This window comes from Dryas octopetala, chromosome 1, assembly GCF_963921425.1.
Source record: "Dryas octopetala chromosome 1, drDryOcto1.1, whole genome shotgun sequence".
Taxonomy (NCBI): domain Eukaryota; kingdom Viridiplantae; phylum Streptophyta; class Magnoliopsida; order Rosales; family Rosaceae; genus Dryas; species Dryas octopetala.
Window position 1 is genome coordinate 11,385,340 of NC_141366.1, and position 20,156 is coordinate 11,405,495.

Sequence of the window (20,156 nt, forward strand, 5' to 3'; positions counted from 1 at the left end):
GATCACGGGTTTTTTTCTTTTTGGACTTTAAAAATAAACCCTTTCTTTTATTATGAATTGAATTTCTTTTTGGTTAGGACGAAAGTAAAAATTTTATGTCTTATGATAATTATAAGGATGTTGACAGATTATAAGTCATTAGTAAGACATAAATGAGATATATATGTATGAGAAATTTTTAAAAAGAGTTGTCTGATCATGTGTACTGTACTACTATTTAAACATGTATATTGTTGAAAACTCTTTCTTCTCCTCAACCTATCCATGGGGGAAGGGCGGCCCTTGTGTTCTCACAGATTGCTCCTCCCCTTACCCTTTTCTTCTTTGTTTTTCTTTTCATTTTTTTTGTGTTTTTATTTTTGTCTTTTGGGATTAGTATTCCTCCCAATAAGTGATAGCGTTTCCATCTCTCTTTGCAAGAGTTTCTCTACCTCTCTTCATGAGAGTTTTTCCGATTTGGTTTGTTTTGTGTTTTGATGTTTTCAGATTTTCTCTGGCTCTCATCACAAGGTGTTAGGAAGTCACTATTTTCGCCGGTACTGGTCATGTTTCCACTAGTTACTATTGCATGATCCACCACTTTACATTATTGTCAGCCTCGACTTAGAAATGTTGGTAGGATCGTGAACACAAACGCGACTAGTTCGCTAATTCCTACGGTGCCTCTCTGGCTCCATTTGGTGGCTATAATATCTGTTCAATACCGATGTTATGAGATCTTGAATTTTCTATGGGCCTTTCTGCTTCATTTTTGTGAATTTCTGTTTTCTTGTAAGTTTTTAGACTCATATTTTATATTTTCTCTATACATAAATTAATATATTATTAGAGATTGTACCATATATATATCACACGACTGTTCTACTAAAAAATCTCTCTCGAGTAGCTACAAGTGTAAACGTCAAAATCTTGCAAGCTAAGCTAACAGCAATTCAACAACTCACTTTTTTTTTTTTTTTTTCCATGAAAAGAAATCCATTGACTTATTGACTCACTCTCCGACAGTCCCCGTCTTCCAATCTCTCCCAACCCCCCAAACTCCAAAACTTTACCAGAAAGGACAACATAAAAAAAAAAAGCTCTGAGCAGAGAAAAAGATGAGCGAAGACGAAAAGAAGAGAGGAGTATCGAGCGGTCAGCAGTACCCACCTGAGTATGGAACGTTCCAAGGCGTAGCCAACTATCCTCCGCCGCCTCCGCCACATCAGCAGCCGCCGATCGGGTTTCCTGAGCCAGTTCCGCCGCCGGGAGCCGCCGACCCCACTGCTCCTCCTCAGTACTATGCTCACGGATACCAAGCCGTTCCTGGTATATCTAATATCTCTCTCAGTCTCTCTGTTTTAGCACAACGGCTTTGAGGCTTTGTGTTCTTGTTTAGTGATTGAGCATATTGTAAAAGAGATTCAAAATGGGATTTTGTGTATGATATGATGGATTAGATGCTACAAGAATTGATCAAAACCCATTTATCTTGATTGATTGGGAATTAGTTGAGTAATTAGTCACTGCAAGTGCAACACCCTTTTGATTTATGAACAGAGTTAAGTACAATGCTTTCAACCAACCTCAATTATTGGCTATGGAAAGTATACTCTTTTCATTTGCAGAGATTCTTTGGCCTATGACTATGCTACCATGTACAATCATACTCGAAATGGTTGGCTAATCTTAGTAAGAGGCTAAGATAATGTTATTGTTTGACGCTACTGATTATATCGATTCTGTAGTGGTTGCAAAGGGTGTTTTATTTTAAGTGGGAATTTTGTTAGTGAATGATTTGATTGTGTACATTTGTTGCTTGTGCTCCATTTTCTGTGTGTTTTTTAACTGGATCTTCATTCTTCACCACCCCTCTCGAATGACAAATAGTTGTCATAGATATCGTTTTATTACGCATATGATTGCATGCCTTTGTTGTTGTTGTTTTAGGTTATGCAGTTGCTGAAGGAAGACCCATAAGAGAGAGTCGCCTTCCCTGCTGTGGTATTGGAATTGGATGGGTCCTGTAAGTTATTATACTGCTAGATATTTAAATATTGCATTTTCCTGTAATAATTTTCAGTGTGTTTGGTTCTTATATCCTCGATTATGAAATTTCTAAACAGACTGGAAAAGAAAGGGAACGTTGTAATTGTGATGTCTGGGTTAAGGATTCAATTCTAAGCTCAGCTGATATTTTCAAATAGCATGGTAGGATGATATTTAAGCACTGCAAATTTTTACTCAAGACATGGTAAAGGTTGGTCGTGGCTTTATAATGTTCTAAATCTTAAATGCTATATGTAGAACTTTCTTGTCTACAAGCTGATGGACACAACTGTTATATAAAACCCAGCCTTTCCCACGTGCAAAGGTGTGGAGGAATTGAGATGGACATAGATTCAATAAGCTGGAGAGATTGATTTGGAGTGTGAATCAATGGTGTTTTTCTTAGGACCCTTACCTCATCTAATACTATTGCCTATTTGACTCTGATTGGGTTTTCTTTATAGTGCTTGAAAATCAGTTGCTATGTTCACACTAATTTAATCCTAGAAGAATAATAGGATCTGTTCATTGTGTTAGCTGCCATAATTTGCTCTCTCTTTCTCTCTTGCAAGTATTCTGCTATCGATAACTTCAATAAGAATTTATCAAGTTTTAATTATAAAAGATCTCTTCTTTCTTGAAGGTTTATTATTGGTTTCTTCCTTGCTTCTGTACCCTGGTATGTTGGGGCGTTTATTCTACTTTGTACCAGGATAGACCACCGAGAGAAACCAGGATACATCGCTTGCACAGTTGCTGTGAGTAACTCTTATTTCCTTTCATTTAGAGTTCTGGAAGGATGTGCTCTACTTATGCTTTATCTACCTCCAAGTTCTGTATATTCCTCAAATAGTTACCTCATTGCTCTGCTAATTGTGTTATATTGCTTAATTTTGCCCCTCTAATATTTTTCTAATACTGTTCTATTGTGCAGGCTATTCTTGCTACACTTGCTGTAATCCTTGGTGTAACGGTGTAACAAAGGGAGATGATGACTGGTAATCTCACAGGGAAGAGTTGTATAGCTTGCATGGTTGATGCATACATGATTCCAGATTCTTGAAAGACTATATAAGGGTGTCAATTAATTTGCTTATAACATACTGTTTGAACTTGTAAAAGCCACTATGATCTCTTTGAGAGAAAATATTTATGTTGGTATTGTAATGTATTTGTTAGTGCTCCAAAGCTGCTACTGTGAACAATTACAATCAAAATGTTAAAAGATTAGTATGTTAATGAATTAATACTGTTCTAGAAGTATAAATACACATGAACAAACCAGGTGATCATTGTGGGGTGTGTGGGTGTGATATTAAGGTTTTAAGCAAATGCGTACCGGCTAGAGCTGGCATTGTAAATTTTTGTTACAATTGAAACAAAATATGTGCATGCAGATATCATTTGTCATTCTTCCAGAAGCAAAAATTTTAGCTATTGCAATTGACTTGGCACACAATGCTTCATAGGAAACTTGAGCCAAGTTAGTTATAGTAATCAACTTAGTACACGATGCCAGCATGCCAACATTTTGGGGTTAACATCAGCAAATCAGCAATAATGTATAGCAATAACATTGATAAGGTGGGTGCATATGGAGAATTTTTGTAATTTTTACTGTGCTTGTAGGATTTACTACATAACAGGGGATATCATAAAAGGCTGGTTAGATTGTAGATTTAGTCTCTATGATTTAGTAATTACACAAATTATGATACAATTGAATCCAAATCCTTTGTTTTTAGTATATTTATCTATATAGTATTGCTCATGTTCCTGAAGATCCTATTCGTATGTCTAATTTCGGTTCATAGATTGTCAAAATTGAGTGAATAAATATGATCGACTTTTCTTCATATCGTTTGACTACAAAATGTACTCTTACTTTAGTTGTAACATTTTTTGAGCGCCAAACAAATCTAGACCTGTCCATTTTACAAAGCCACTTAGCAAATATTAAACGCTGTCGTAATGCCGTTAACCAACTTTAAGACTGTGGAGCTTCACACTTCAGAGTTGCAGATCTTTTGATTCACAGTTAGCTTTTCCCACCGTTTGTTAGTTGTTACTTTTCTCTAGGATTGGAATATTCGCATTTCGTTTTCCAACTTTGCCGTACATGCCCTGATTGAGAGATGTTTGACTTCCATATAGTTTAATAGTGACTTTAGGAATGCCCATATAATTTATAATTTACACGTTCAGTTGTGGTTCTCATCTTCATAGTTTTTCCCATTTGTTCTGGGCCACCGCGGAAGCTCTTATCAGGTACAAAACTTCCTAATTTTTGACTTCCTTACGATTTGTTTGGTTACCAAGAAAACTGACAAATAAATTCCAAGTCTTTGCCTTTGTATTGTTCATCTCAGGAAAAGATGTAATCTTTATGTTTTGTATCTATTTTCAGAGCAAATATAATTTCTGGAAAAATACTCTGTTTGATAAATTTCTTCTCTGTTCCATTTGTTTCCATCTAAATATATTTCTCAACGGAAGTAGAATTTGATACCCATTTATCTGTGAACATAAGTGGGTATTCAAGGAGTTTACTGTTCCAAGCCAAAATTTTCTACTATTGCTTTTCATTTAGAAATTCTAGAATTGAAATGTTGAGAGACAATCTGAAAACTTTTGCACTTTCCTTTAGGTTCTATGCCAAGCATATCGTCAATTAAGAGTTTTTACTTTTCATTGAAGTGTACAACAGTGGTTGTAATTTGACCTTTGTTTTAAGTGCAAGGATGCTAATGGATGTGAGATCAAAGCGTGAACTGACAATTAAAGATAGGATCAGTGAATTACCAGATGCAGTGCTTTGTCACATACTTTCATTCATTAAAACAAAAAATGTTGTGAGGACTAGCATTTTGTCTACAAGATGGAAGAACTTATGGGCATCTGTTTCTAATCTAGACTTCAACGACAGAGATTTTGCTGACTATGTAGGTTTTTCGATATTTGTTGATCGTGTACTTTTGTGTCGTGACTCAGCTATAGACATTAAAAAATTTCGTCTTCGTTGTTACTGTTATGAGGAAAACTCTCGTTACATTGGTGGTTGGATTCGCATTGCCATTCAACGTAATGTTGTTGAACTTGATCTTTCTATTTATATTGATGATGATGAAGATGAATATGAATATGAACCCTGTGAGTTGCAGTTGCCTAAATGTGTTTTCTTGAGCAAAACACTAGTGGTTTTGAAGGTGATGTCAAATTGTATCACATATGCTCCTCCTACATCAGGGTGTTTCCCAAATCTCAAGTTCCTCCATGTTACACTTGATTATCCCGATAAAGACTCAATGGAAGAGCTTTTCTCTTGCTGCCCTGTGCTTGAAGATTTGACTATAGATGGAACTCTTGGATCTCATGGAACTTGGAATATCAACATTTTTGTACCTCAACTGAAGACATTAAGAATAAGTTTGTCCGATCAAAGTTTTGATGATCATGAATACAATATTTATATTAATGCCCCAAAGCTCGAAAACCTTGATCTCAATGAGGATTTTGTGTCAAATTGTTCTTTGGAGAATGTGAAATCCCTAGTCAAAGCTGATATTTTTCTCAGAGCCAGTTATGAAGAAGAAGAGCCTGACTTTACTAACAGTGTAATTGCGCTTATGGCACAAATCTCCAGTGTTAAATATCTGTCTCTTTCAGCTCATGATTTCGAGGTAAGTATATCTAATGCATTTCTTTACAATTTAGTAGGAAAGAATGTAGGAAGGAAAGATAGTGATCCCTTTTTCAGAATAGAGGAAGAGTTGAAGTCTGAGGTATGAGGCCTGAGGTCTGAATGTGGGGCCACCATTTCAAACCATTCAAATTTGTATGGATTGGAAAGGGTGGAGGAAAAAGGGAATGAAATAGAATGGTAAGTATGAGAAGACTCTCATCTTCATTCTCTTCTACATGCACAGCCAAACAAGATAGAGTTGTGTACCTCCATTGTTATTCAGAACAATGAGTGAGAGGCACACATCCCCTGCATCCCCCCATTTTCCATTTCTTATTATGCTTGTTTTGTACTAAACATAAGCGGTAGTGACTGAAAGCCTTTTTTCTATTCGGGCACTTTACGATTTGGAATAGTATATTATGCACAAGGACATGTTTAATTTTTGCATGAATTTTTGTTTGAACAATACTTGTATCTTTCGCGAAGGCTTGTCGGCTGCCTACTTTTGTTAATTTGAACCAATTGAAGCTCGTTCTTCATGATTACCGTAACTGGCAATTGCTAACAGTGTTGCTTGATGGATTGCCTAATCTAGAAGATCTTTTCTTGCACGATGTAAGTTTTTTTTACCTTTGTACTATGTAATACACTTATACTAACATGCAGCTCTTATAGATCCTCATTTCATTATTTTTGTTAAATTGTCATCAGGCCACCGGATGCCATTTATATTGCTATGAGCAAGATTGGAATCCACCAGAAGTTGTGCCTACTTGTTTCTTCCACCTCAAGACTATCTCCATGTGGAGATTTAAAGGCTGTCAGGTTCAGATGAAAATTGCAAAGTATTTGTTAAAGAATGCTAGAATTCTGAATGATATGAAAATTTATACATGCGTCCAACATACAGAAGAGAATAAGTTATGTAAAGAATTTCAAAGGGGTTCAGCTACTTGTCAAGTTGAATTTATCAAGATGTGATTTTAAAGGCTAGATTTTGGTTAGAAGAATTCTGTTATCAAAATTGTAAAAACATATATTTGAAGAAGATGAATTCACTTGCAGTCCTTTGTTTTCCATTGTATAATTTTCATATTCGCTCTGTTAAGCTCTGGGGGAATTAGATTATGTGACATGATTGTATTTGAAATTTTGAAGAGGCAAAACAAAATTTTCACCGAACATTTGTCTAGATATATGAGGTGTAAATTCTCAAACATTTGTCTCTTTATTGGGCCTGATAAACGGGCCTAAGGTCCTCTTCAAGATGGCGGCCCATTATCTAGGCCCAACCACCTAATATGGAAGTGTATTTGAATTCCATTCTTAACTTTACACTGTCCATATAAATATGGACAGCTTCGGTTCACAAATACAATGAATGTGAAAGGTTGAGTACCATTCAGAGTTGCAATTCCAGAGTTGGTGAAAGGTCTGCGGTTAGGAATGTTCTTCTAGCTCTCATTTTCTTAGCTTTCCCCACCGTTTCTTAGCAACCAATACGAACCTTACTATTCAGTTGCACTAGTATTCTTCTGGGCCACCTCAGAAGTTCTTATAAGGTACTCTTTTCTTCCTTACGATTTGTTTGGTTAGCAGGAAAACTGAGCAAAATAAAATAGGACTTCAAAAAATACAAGTCTTACTCTTAATTTGTGCCAATTATCTCTGTGGAAAATGTAATCTTTTCTTTTTTGGTAAATGAAAATACAATCTTTATTTTTGTGTCTGAAACTGATAAAAGTAGAAAAGGAATGGAAAATGCAATTCTTACCCTTTGGGTTATTTATCTCTGGAGAAAATGTAATCTTCTCTTTTTGGTAAATCAAACTGCAATCTCCATTTCTGCTTATATTTACTACTTTTGTTATTCATTTGGAAATTCTTGAATTGAAGTAACGAGAGACAATGAGCTTAGTTTGCATGCATTTTTTTTTTTTTCCGATGTTCATTGTAATGTACAATCCTCTGCTCCAGTTTCATTGAAATTTTATGTATTTGCTTCTTAAGCTATCGAAGTTACAACAATGCTTGCAATTTGACCAAGTATTTTTAGTATCAGGGTACAAATGGATTTCAAGTCAAAGCCTCAACCAAGAGTTACAGATAGGATCAGTGGATTACCAGATGCAGTTCTTTGTCACATACTTTCGTTCCTTGTAACAAAATATGTTGTGAGGACCAGCCTTTTGTCTACAAGATGGAAAAACCTATGGGCTTCTGTTCCCAGCCTCTACTTCTCTGAGGAAGATTTTTCTGACTCTGTACGTTTTATGACGTTTGTTGATCACGTGCTTTTCTTTCGTCACTCATCAAACATTCAAAAATTCCATCTTCGTTGTTCCTGTGTTGCGGACTACTCTCGTATTTATGGTTGGATCCACACTGCCATTAGGTGTAATGTAGTGGAACTTGATCTTTGTGTTGAATTACTGGGAGGCGAGATTTTTCAGTTGCCTAAAAACCTTTTCACGTGCAAAACACTGAGGGTTTTGAAGCTGACGAAAAATTTTATTTCCAATACTCCTACATCAGGGTGTTTCCCAAGTCTCAAGTTCCTCCATGTTACCATTGATGGTCCTGATAAGGACTCAATGTCAAAGTTTTTTTCTTGCTGTCCTGTACTTGAAGATTTGACTATAGATGGTTCTATTGATCCTAATGTTACTTTGAATGTCAAAATCTCCGCGCCTGAACTGAAGATGCTAAGAATAAGGTTGCGCACTGATGGTGATTATAATAACAGCAACTTTTTTATTAATGCCCCAAAGCTTGAAAACCTTGATGTCAAGCAGGATTTTTTGTCAAATTATTTTTTGGAGAATGCAAAATCCCTCGTCAAAGTCATTATTGATCTCGACGATCCTTATGCAAGTGAGGATTTTGCCTTTGGTAGACATGTAACTGCGCTTCTGGAAGGAGTATCCAACGTTAATTATCTGTCCTTTTCAGCTCATCGTTTCGATGTAAGTATGCCCTAACTTGTTCCTCTTTCACTCTTTGGTAGGAAGCATTATATGTGTTCCCTTTTTTGTAAGAAACTGGTGGCTGGAAAAAAGAGGAAGGAATCGAAAGATATATATGTGTTCCCTTTTTTGTAGAGAGGAAGAGTGAAGGGTTGGAGCGCGTGCAAGGAATGCAATAAGTTAAATAGTAATTAGGTTTTGGTTTGTAATGCAAGGGAAATACTTCTCTTGCATCCCCCTACTTTCCTATCTTTTATGCTATTTATCGTTTGTTTGTTCTTTCTTGTGCCAAAAATAGTATTTGTGAGTGAAAGCCTTTTTCCAATTTTGGCATATTTTATGATTTGAAATAGTATAATATGCATAAGCTGGCAAATGTTTAATTTCTGCATGAACCTCTATTTGATCTATTCTTTATCTTTCTTGAAGGTTTATCATATGCCTGTTTTTGATAAATTAAGCCAATTGAATCTGGTTCTTCCTGATTGCTCTTACTGGGACTTGCTAATGGAGTTACTCACGAGATCACCTAATCTGGAGCATCTTGTCATAGAACAAAAAGTAAGATGCATTTCTATTGTGCTATACGTGAAACCGACATGCCACTGGTAACGATTCTAATTTATTCATTCTTTTTAAATAATCATCAGGGAAATAGTTGTATTGAAGATGACTCAGAGTTTGAAGATGACTCTGAAGATGAAGAAGACTCGGATCACGAAGAATTGTCAAAGAATCGACGCTATCCACCTGAGTTTGTGCCTATTTGTTTGTTGTCACAACTTAAGACTATCTCCATAAGAGAATTCAAGGGACGGCTGGATGAGATGGAAGCTGCAAAGTATTTGTTAGAGTACGGTCAAGTTTTGAATAGGATGACTATTTCTACAAGTACAGGTGATCTTCTTTATGCAAAAGAGGATTTGTACAATGAGATTTTGATGTGTCCAAGGTGTTCAAGGTCCTGTATGGTTGAATTTATCTAAGATTCAATTTTAGGTTTCAAAAGGATTTTATTTTCTAAGTGCAGTTCTTGGTTTTAGACGGATTCTCTTTTGAAAGTTGTTAAAAGCATTCTCTTTTCAAAGTTGTCAGTTTGTTTTCCATTATACAACTTTGTGATCAACACTCTTATGCTTCTTTAACTCTTAAGGGAGTTTGATTTTGGTGACTGTCATATAGTGATGAGACTAAATATATACATCTGCACTCATGCCATGGTCAGTCAGTCATTTGATACATGTTTAATTAGCAATGGAAGACTAGTACATGGTCTGTACATATGTGAAGCTATTTTATGTCTGCAGACTGGGTTATGTGGTTAGTTATGTACATATGTGAAGCTATTTCATGTCTGGCTGGGTTATGTGGTTAGTTCTGTGCATATGTGAAGCTATTTTATGTCTGGCTGGGTTATGTGGTTAGTTCTGTACATATGTGAAGCTATTATAGGGTTAGTTCTTTGCTATTATAGTAAGTTGATTATACTTTTGAAGTCAGTTACTTTGGATATGGTCGGTACACACACACACACACACACACACACACACACACAGAGTCAGATATAAACACACCACACCACAAACCAAAATAGTGCCAAATTAATAAACAAGGAAAGAAAGTGCACATCTGGCCAATTTCGAGCGAATGTACATGGTAGAGACACTTGAGTTAAAATACATAACCTATTCATTGGGCCTATTTGGGTCACGAATTTGAAGCTTTGGAATGAGTATGAGATTCCAATTAATCTTAGGTTTGGTAAGCACATTCATTGGAATGTGTTACCTTTTACATGAGTATGAGATACCATGAGCAATCAGAAATTTTTTGACCCCTTTCGGTTTGCTATTCTCAATACTTGGAAAAGCATTTATTATGGGTGTTTTGATTGAATGATAATAATTTCATAATTACCATTCCCAACATTTCAAAACACTGGAATGAGCATGGGTATGAGATTCTCAAGAAACTCAATCCGCGAACTAAACGCCTTGCTCTCTCCCTTTTCATTTCTCTACCGTTACACAAGCTTGCCCCTATCACACAGGGGCCGGGGCAGGCAAGTTATTTTTCATTTTCTATATCTACACTCGGAAGCTCTCAAATCGCTTCTTTATGATGCTTGCCTTTTGCATATCATCTATATCTCTATTTATAAATCTTTCCCATAGGTGTGAAAAAGGAATGCTTTTCTTCCTATTCAGATTTCGGCACAGCAAATGAAGACCAAATTGATTCTTCAATTTCAAGTTTTTCAACCATTATTTAATGCTTTATTAGTTTGTTGCACCTAAGCCTATAGTTCTACATACCGAGTCAAACATTTTTGGCAACAGTATAACTTTGGGGGTCCCATGGTATTTTTACCAACTCAACAAAATTATAAGAGGCATGATGCAAGTAAGGCTCTCTCACTCTCTCAATCAAAATGATGGGAGCTGATATAAACAGTGAAACAAAAAGGGAAAATGCAGAGAAAACAAAGATAAAAACACTTTTTTAATTCATTGATGGCTAGGGTTTTACAAAGCAACAGTATTTAAAGGGGATTCAAATATAGAGAAAAGATCAAGATCCTACACGTGTCAGGGTGTAGAGATATCCTGACTTTAGGAAAAAACATGAATGTAAAGGAAAAGCTAAACTAGCTAATGTTTACAATTCCAAATGGACAAACCAAAGGATTCAATGCCAAAAGGAATATACCCACAGAAATGGTCCCAACACAAAATCTGTGAAAGCCAAAACTGCAATAATTTTCTGCTTAAAGAATATCATTTTTTTAATTGGGTAAGGGAAAAAACAATGTTCAACCTAAGTGAATGAATTAAAAATAAGGGCTATCTGAACATAACAGCATATATATCTTGTTTTGCTATCCTCTTTGCAAATACCTTTGAAGTAATCAGGTAGTTCCCAAATTTTCTTAATCAGATAAAATAATCAAACTTGTGGCCCAAGGTAGTGGTTTTCATATTTGCACCTTAAAAAAAAAAAAAAATTTGAAAGTGCTCATGCTCATAGCACCAAAGTAGAAAAGGTATACGATACTGGGCCTTTAGCCCAAAAAACACCAAAGAGAAAAGGTATAAGATACTGGGCTTTTGGCCCAAATAGCACCAAAGAACAAAGGCTATCAGATGCACACTTGGCGCTTCACACTTCGGAGTCCGGCGGGTTGCAGAGATTGTGAAACGCTGCGGTTAGAAATGCTCTTGTGGTTCCCAATTTCATAGCGTTTCCTCCATTTCTCAGCAACCAAACAGAGCTTTTACCATTCACTAACACTAGTAATTTTTCTGGGCCACTTCAGAAGCTCTTATCAGGTACTTGTTTTCCCAACTTTTTGACTTCTTCACCATCTGTTTGCCTTGTTTGGTTACCAAGAAAACTGAGGAAAATACAAGAAGGAAGCCCTTTTGGTTGTTTACTTCTGGAGAAAATGTAATATCTATGTTCGTTTCTATTTCTAAAGAAAATGTAGTTTCTGGAGAGTTGTCTGTTCGATATTTTCTAAAGCAAATGTAGGCTCTGTTTTATTGCATTGATAAAATTTTCTCTAGTAATAAAAATTTGATTCCTAAATATATCTAGGAAGATAAATGGGTGTTCAAGGATTTTATGATAAAGGCAGCTTTTGCTTCTTTTGCGGTTCTTTTAGATTTTCATATTTTCATGCAGTTTTTGTGTAATCAAATAGAGCGTAAATTAACAGTTGCTGCTCTCTTCTCTTTTTCTTTTTTCATTGAATTGTACAGATACATAAAGGTTTAAAGATTTCATGTATTTTTGTCTGCTCTAATTTCTGTGTAGCTGAAATAGTAAATATATGAAAAAATTTCTTTGAAATTTTTCATACAAAAGCTTCTTAAGGGTACAAAGTTACAACAATAATTGCCCCTTGACAATGTTTTTTCAAAATCATCAGGGTACAAATGGGTTCGATGTCCGAGAGTCAAGCAACGGCTAAAGATAGGATAAGTGAATTACCGAATCCAGTTCTTAGTCACATACTTTCCTTCCTTTCAACAAAAGATGCTGTGAGGACCAGCGTTTTGTCTGCAAGATGGAACAACATATGGGCTTCTGTTCCCATTCTAGACTTCGACGATTTTACTTGGCCACCCTCTCCTGCTGGTTTTGTTGAGTTTGTTGATCGTGTACTTTTCTTTCGTGACAGATCAGACATTCAAAAATTCCGTCTTTATTGTTCAGATGTGGACGATTTTTCTCATATTGATGGTTGGATTCGCACTGCCATTAGGCGTAATGTTGTTGAACTTCAACTTTCTGTTGCATCAGATGATGAGGAGGACCACATATTTGAATTGCCTCGATGCCTTTTCACGTCCCAAACACTGATGGTTTTGAAGCTGATGACAAGTTTTATTATCAATGTTCCTACATCAGGGTGTTTCCCTAGTCTCAAGTTCCTCCATGTTATGTTTAATTATCGACCTGATGAGGACTCAATGAAAAAGCTTTTTTCTCACTGCCATGCACTTGAAGATTTGACTATAGATGGAAATATTGGAAAGGATGTTTTTAATTTCAACATCTCTATGCCTGAACTGAAGAGGTTAAGGATAAGTTTGAGCACTTCATATGATCCTAATGCTGCATACACTTTTTTTATTAATACCCCAAAGCTTGAAAATCTTGATCTTGAGGAGAGTGTTTTGTCAAATTATATTTTCAAGAATACAAAATCCCTAGTCGAAGCCAATATTTATCTCTATTTCCATTATGAAGATGATGAACCAGATGACTATGTGAACCGTGCAACTACGTTTCTGGCAGGAATTTCCCATGTTAAATATCTGTCTCTTTCAACTCATGTGTTAGAGGTAAGCATACCCTAACTTGTTCTTTACATTTATATTATGTTTGGTTGGAAGAGGGAAAGCAAAGATATGTGTTCCCTTTTTGTATAGAGGAAGAGTTGAGTTGTGAAGCATGCATGCGTGCCCATTATTTTTATCCCTTAAAAGCTGGACACATTGAAAGAATGAAAGAAATTAAATAGTAGTTACATTTTGCTATGGAAAGGAAATAATAAAGATACAGAATTGTATGTACATATCCCCTTGCATCATGCCATTTTCCATTCTTTTTACCCTGTGTATCATTCTTGTCCTTCTTTGCACCAAGCATAGTGTTTATGACCGAAAGCCTTTTTTCCATTTGGGAAATTTATGATTTGAAATAGTATATTATGCATAAGCAAATGTTTAATTTGAGTATGAGTTTCGGTTTGATTAATACTTTATCTTTCATGAAGTTTTGTTCTCTGCCCACTTTTAATAATTTGAGCAAGTTGAGGATGGTTCTTCACATCTGCTGTTACCGGTGGGAAATGCTACCAAAGTTGCTCGAGAGATCACCTAATCTAGAATGTCTTATCTTAGAACATGAGAAGCAGGCTGCCAATCATGTTGAAGAACACTCAGAGTTTGAAGGATACTCAGAGCATCAATGGAGTCCACCTAAGTTTGTTCCTATTTGTTTGTTGTCACACCTCAAGACGATCTCCATAATGGGATTTAGGGGACTACGAAATGAGATGGAAGCGGCAAAGTATATGTTAAAGAATGGCGATGTTTTGAAGAAGATGACTATTTGTATTGGTAATTGTCGGCGTACAGATGAGGAGTTAAACAAGGAATTTTTAATGTTCGAGAGGGGCTCAAAGACTTGTCAAGTAATTATTGAGAAGCAATTTTAGGTTTTACAAGGATTTTATTTGTTTTATATCCAATTCTAGGTTTTATGAGGTTTCTATTATGCTATATAGCCTATATATCAGACTTGTAAAAACAACATCTTTGTTTATGATGCAATGTAAAAGATGATGCTTTTTGACGGATTTTCTTTTCAAAAGTCATAAAAGCATCCTCTTGTAGATAGAAGATGAATCTGTTTACATTTGATCGTTTTCAATTGTTTCATTTTCTTATCAACTCTCTTTTGCTTCTTCAACTCCAGTGGAATTTGATTATGGTGACTGTCATATAGCTGATGAGACAAAATATTTACATCTGCACTCATGCCATAGTCAGTCAGTTGATAGGCAGTGATTTGCAATGGAAGTGTGCATGGTTGATTCATCTTTCATTGAACTATTATTTCTACTCCTTTTATACAGGTGGCAATATAGGGAGTTAAATGGTGGTAGTGTAGGGAGCATATTAAGCCCCTTGAAATTATTTTGTTATCTGAACAGAACAATGTTCAACATAACTGAATGAATTAAAAGAAGGAAGGTAATTCCTAAACTCTAAATCAGATCAAATAATCAAAGTTGTGACCCAAGGCAGTGGTTCTCAAATGGTTATGAAACCTTCACCTTAGCAAAAACAGAAACAAAGAGCATAGAATAGAGTGGTGTTTATTTTTCAAAGCAAGATTTGCATTTCAAGTGTTGTACATATCACATTGGAATTAGTATTAGGTGAATTTCTAGGTCTCTTTATACATATTTGCACGAGAAGGACTTGCCTATCACGGGTATAAGAAAGGTGGCATCCCTTCCTCTCATCTCTGTCTCTGTCTCTCTCCCCCTCTCTCTCTCTCTCCTATTTCTCTTTCTCTCATTTCTGTCTCTGTCTCTCTCTTGGGAGGGATGCCACGACCCCTATCACGGGGATATACAAGTTTTATTCTATTTGCACACACAAAAAATAAGTTCGTAAGTGCTCATGACAACAAAGTAAAAAGGTGTAAGATACTGGGCCTTATTTGACAAAAAAAAAAAAAGATACTGGGCCTTTGGCCCCCATAGCACCAAAGAAAGAGGTATAAGATACGAGAGAGCGGATTCCTTACCAGGCTTTTTGGTACCAGACTGGTACCCAATTTTGTATCTTAGCCCTTCAATCAATCTAATGGTTTCATATGCACCATAGGAGTAATGATGTTCATATTTATTCTCATCCAAATAAAATAATATTTTATTTTTTATCCAATTCTTTAAACAATTTTTTTTGTTGTGTTCCTTAAACAATGTTGGCTTCCCGCTTTTTTTTTTTTTTTTTTTTTTTTCATTCGGTTTTCAACTTCCCTCTTATTTTTTCACTCTGACTTAATTCAGTCATTCATTGCTGGGTTGCACAACAATTTATCTTATCTAATCTTTTCAAGGTATGTCTCAGTTTTTCAGTTATATTTTCGTTTATTTTTCATCACTTACTGAGTTATATTTACTCGACATGGTTGGCAAATACATCTAACTCTCCAAAAAATTGATTCATGTTCTGATTTATGTAGTGGAGACATAGTTTAGGGACTATATAATTTGAAAAATTATAGTGCAATCTGCAGAGCATCTCTGTAGTAGCAACCTTAATATCTATTTAGAGCAACTCTCATCAATTTTTGTGATCATTTTTACTTTGTTGATGTTTTTTCTTTTTAGTCTCTATTTTTGTACAAACACAAGGTGAACAAGAGAGAGAAATGTGTTGATTATAAAGGGCTAATAGAAGAACATGAAGATTAATTAGGTAAAGATTAGATAAGACAAATTGTTGTGCAACCCAACAATGAATGATTGAATTAATTCAGAGTTTGAAAATAGGAGGAGAGTTGAAGACCAAATGAAAGGCACTAGAAGCAATTATAGTCTAATTGAGTGAATGTTTGTGAAGAGGAAGTCTGGAAGAAGCTCCAAAGCTAAACAAGTGGGAAGCCATTATTTTTTTTGGTCAAACGCCGGAAGCCAATTAGTATGGGTTCACATTGTTTAAGGAACACAACCAAAAAATTAATAATATTTTTTTTTGTCAAACTCGAGAAGTCAATTAGTCTGGGTTCACATTGCTTAAAGAACACAACAAAAAAAAAAAATTGTTTAAAGAGTTAGATAAAAAATAATATATTGTTTTATTTGGATGAGAATAAATATGTGCATCATTACTCCTATAGGCATTATGAAACCATTAGATTGATTGAAGAGCTAAGATACAGAGTTGGGTACCAGTCTGTACCAAAAAGCCTGGTAAGGAATCCGCTCTCATAAGATACTGGGCTTATGGCCCACAAGGTCCATAGCATAGAGAAAAACAAAAAAACGTCTAAGAATCTGTTTCACAAAAAAACAAAAAAGTGTGTGGAAGTTAACACTTCATAGCTCAGGTTGCAGAGATGAGAGATAGTGAAGACGCTGCTGTTACGAATGCTCTCTTGATTCTCATTTTCGTAGTAATATCCGCCATTTCTCAGCAACCAACCAGCGGTTTTACTATTCACCAACACTAGTATTTCTCTGGGATACCTGAGAAGCTCTTATCAGGTACATTTCTTCCTAAATTCTTAACTTTCTCACCATCTGTTTGGTTGCCAAGAAAACTGAGAAAAATATAAAATGGGAAGATTCAAGTTTTTTTATTTTTAAAGCTAATATAGTCTGGAAAATTGATCTGTTCGATATTTTCTTCTTGGTTCTGTTTTTTTTTGCCCATTAATAAAGTTTTCTCTATAAGGTAGAATTTGGTGCCTATATATCTGGGTGTATAAGTTTTTGAGATTTTCATACAGTTTCTGTGTAACCAAACAGGGCGTAAATTAATGGTTTTTCTTTTTTCATTTTTTATTTAACTGTACAGAGACATAAAAGATTAAAAGTTCATGTATTTTCGTGTGCTTCACTTTCTATGAAGTCGAAATAGGACATATATTAAAATATTTCTGTGAATATTTTTGTAAGCTTCTTAAGCTAACATGGTCACAACAGTGGTTGTCAAATGACAATGTTTTTTCTAAAGTATCAGGGTAAAAATGGATTCGAAGTCCAAAGATAGGATCAGTGAATTACCAGATGCAATTGTATGTCACATACTTTCCTTCCTTTCAACAAAATATGCTGTTAGGACCAGCATTTTGTCTACAAGATGGAAGAACACATGGGCAGCTGTTCCCAATCTAGACTTCAACGAGCGAGATTACTCCTCCTCTGCTGGCTTTTTGGAGTTTGTTGATCGTGTACTTTTCTTTCGTGACTCATCAGACATTCAAAAATTTCGTCTTCATTTTTCCCATGTTAAGGATTCCTCTCATATCTATGGTTGGATTTGCACTGCCATTAGGCGTAATGCTGTTGAACTTGATCTATTTGTTCCATCAAATGCTGACAAGATGTTTGAGTTGCCTAAATGGCTTTTCACATGCAAAACACTGATGGTATTGAAGCTGACGACAAATTTTATTACCAATGTTCCTACATCAGGGTGTTTCCCTAGTCTCAAAGTCCTCCATGTTATATGCGAGTATGGAGCTGATAAGGACTCAATTGAAAAGTTTTTTTCTCACTTTCCTGTACTTGAAGATTTGAATATAGATGGATATCTTGAAGATGATGTTTTTAATTTCAAATTCTCTATGCCTGAACTGAAGACGATAAGGCTACGTTTGGCCACTTCAGATCATTTTCCTGCTACATTCAATTTTTTTCTTGATGCCCCAAAGCTTGAAAAAATTGACCTCAAGGAGAATGTTATGTCAAATTTTATTTTGGAGAATTTAAAATCCCTAGTCGAAGCCAATATCCATCTCCGTTACCATTATGAAGCTGATGAAGAAGATGCCTTCGCTACGTTTCTGGCAGGAATTTCAAATGTTAAATATTTGTTTCTTTCAACTCATGTTTTTGAGGTAAGTATACCCTAACTTGTTCCCTTAAATTATATATCTGTATATATATATATATATATATATATATTATGTTTTTAGAGGAATATAGGAAAGAAAGAAACAGGTCGTTGTAAGAGGGGAAGGAAAGATATGTGTAACCTTTTTGTAGAGAGGAAGAGTGGAGTGGTGAAGCATGCATGCGGGTCCATCATTTTTAATCCCTTTAAAGCTGGACACTTTTGAAAGAATGAAATAAACTAAATAGTAGTTAGGTTTTGGTATGGAAAGAAAATAATAAAGATACAGAACTGTAAGTACATAAGAAGATTCTGATCCTTGCATCATACCATTTTCTATGCTTCTTACCCAATTTATCATTCTTATTGTTCTTTCTTTGTACCAAACATATTGTGTATATTGGTTCTTTGATTTTTCATTTTAGCAATTTATAATTTTTAATAGTATATTTTGCATAAGCAAATGTTAATTTCTGTATGAGTTTCTTTGATTAATACTTTATTTTTCACGAAGGGTTCTTGGCCTGCTTTTAATAATTTGAGCAAAGTGACGCTGGTTCTTCATACCTGCTGTTCCTGGTGGAAAATGCTAATAAATTTGCTTGAGAGATCACCTACTCTAGAATGTCTTGTCTTAAAGCATGCGAATGATCCGGGACCCAATTGTAAAAATAAAGGATGCTTAGTGATAGAATTTGAAGAATCCAGATTCACATGGCAGGAAGGATGCTTTAAGCGTGAATGGAGTCCACCAGAGTCTGTTCCCATTTGTTTGTCACGCCTCAAGACTTTCTCCATAAAGGGATTTTGGGGACACCTTGATGAGATAGAAGTGGCAAAGTATTTGTTAAAGAATGGTGAGGTTTTGAAGAAGATGACTATTTCTAAAGGTTATTGTCGTCGTCCAAAAGAGGAGTTATACAAGGAATTTTCAATGTTTGAAAGAGGTTCAAAGACTTGTGAAATTGAAATACTTTAATTTCTAGGAGGATTTTATTTGTGATATCCAATCCTAGGCTTTAGAATGATTCTGTTATCGAAGTTGTAAAAGCATCATATGTGTTGATGATACAACCAAAAATTCGATTCTTCTCTACAGATGCTGTTTTAGAAGGATTCAGTTATCTAAGGTGAATCTATTTGCAGTCTTTTTTTTAATTCTGGTGAAATTTGATCATGGTTACATGCATATATCTGAAGAGTAAAATATTTACTTCTGTACACATGCCATGGTTTGCCAATAGGCACCTGCTAATTTGCTATGGAAAAGTACCAATTGGTTTCATTTCACAATGTTTTCAACATGCTAGCAATCTAAATCTTTCGGCCCACCTGAGAAAAGCAGAAACTCAAAGCATTTGTAGGGTTGTATCTTACATATATCTAAGTCTTGCTTAGTGATCGATCACTTCTTTCCCTTCATTAAGCATCTCAAGATCTCCTGATTTGATTAGTTTTTGTTTAAATCTTTGAATTCTTTCCAGAGGAGCGCAACTTCGAGAACTATATACAACTTGAACTTGATTGGTGTTATCGTCTTAGCATGATATACTCCGTTGACGTAATTTTTTTTCTTTTTTGTATAGTTTAAGCTTTTAGAATTTAGTATTTGTCTAACATTGTATAAGAGTCTCGCTTTCAAGATTCATGAAATTGAGTTTAAAGACTTGTCACTTGTCAAAAAGAAGCCAAATCAACGTTTTAGTAGGATTAGTGTAAATAAATGAGCCCAAAGTGAATTTATTTATATATATATATATATATATATGAATCTATGAAATACTATTATATTGTTTTGGACACAAATTTGGGATTGAAAGTCCTTTCTAA

The 20,156-nt window shown here is 35.2% G+C and overlaps 4 protein-coding genes and 1 pseudogene across 8 annotated transcripts; all 5 read left to right on the top strand.

The window, feature by feature from the left end:
* Positions 1–973: 973 nt before the first annotated feature.
* Positions 974–3,271, top strand: LOC147297823 (large ribosomal subunit protein eL20z-like; annotated as a pseudogene). Its single transcript, XR_015119857.1, has 4 exons — positions 974–1,308; positions 1,930–2,005; positions 2,672–2,786; positions 2,963–3,271. The product of XR_015119857.1 is annotated as a large ribosomal subunit protein eL20z-like (transcript).
* Positions 3,272–4,239: 968 nt separating this feature from the next.
* On the top strand, positions 4,240–6,876 carry LOC147297824 (F-box/FBD/LRR-repeat protein At5g56420-like). The gene is made up of 4 exons (XM_086228893.1): positions 4,240–4,296; positions 4,763–5,708; positions 6,200–6,328; positions 6,425–6,876. The coding sequence occupies exons 2-4, from the start codon at positions 4,770–4,772 to the stop codon at positions 6,692–6,694; spliced, it is 1,338 nt and encodes a 445-aa protein (XP_086085019.1). The 5' UTR covers positions 4,240–4,296; positions 4,763–4,769; the 3' UTR covers positions 6,695–6,876.
* A 210-nt stretch (positions 6,877–7,086) lies between these two features.
* Positions 7,087–9,830, top strand: LOC147297825 (F-box protein At4g22280-like). 2 transcript variants are annotated; one of them, XM_086228892.1, is made up of 4 exons: positions 7,087–7,275; positions 7,770–8,679; positions 9,109–9,240; positions 9,330–9,830. In XM_086228892.1, the coding sequence occupies exons 2-4, from the start codon at positions 7,783–7,785 to the stop codon at positions 9,663–9,665; spliced, it is 1,365 nt and encodes a 454-aa protein (XP_086085018.1). In that variant the 5' UTR covers positions 7,087–7,275; positions 7,770–7,782; the 3' UTR covers positions 9,666–9,830. The 2 variants fall into 2 exon arrangements, with proteins under 2 accessions (XP_086085018.1, XP_086085016.1); XM_086228890.1 differs by lacking the exon at positions 7,087–7,275 and having other exon boundaries at positions 7,434–8,679.
* A 2,152-nt stretch (positions 9,831–11,982) lies between these two features.
* Positions 11,983–19,486, top strand: LOC147297826 (F-box protein At4g22280-like). 3 transcript variants are annotated; one of them, XM_086228896.1, is made up of 3 exons: positions 11,983–12,008; positions 17,445–18,330; positions 18,841–19,486. In XM_086228896.1, exons 2-3 carry the CDS (start codon positions 17,458–17,460, stop codon positions 19,303–19,305), a joined length of 1,338 nt encoding a protein of 445 aa, XP_086085022.1. In that variant the 5' UTR covers positions 11,983–12,008; positions 17,445–17,457; the 3' UTR covers positions 19,306–19,486. The 3 variants fall into 3 exon arrangements, with proteins under 3 accessions (XP_086085022.1, XP_086085020.1, XP_086085021.1); XM_086228894.1 differs by lacking the exon at positions 11,983–12,008 and adding an exon at positions 16,787–16,972; XM_086228895.1 differs by lacking the exon at positions 11,983–12,008 and adding an exon at positions 16,787–16,972 and having other exon boundaries at positions 17,451–18,330.
* Positions 12,618–14,407, top strand: LOC147297827 (F-box/FBD/LRR-repeat protein At1g16930-like). The gene is made up of 2 exons (XM_086239902.1): positions 12,618–13,529; positions 13,964–14,407. The coding sequence occupies exons 1-2, from the start codon at positions 12,618–12,620 to the stop codon at positions 14,405–14,407; spliced, it is 1,356 nt and encodes a 451-aa protein (XP_086096028.1).
* Positions 19,487–20,156: the final 670 nt, after the last annotated feature.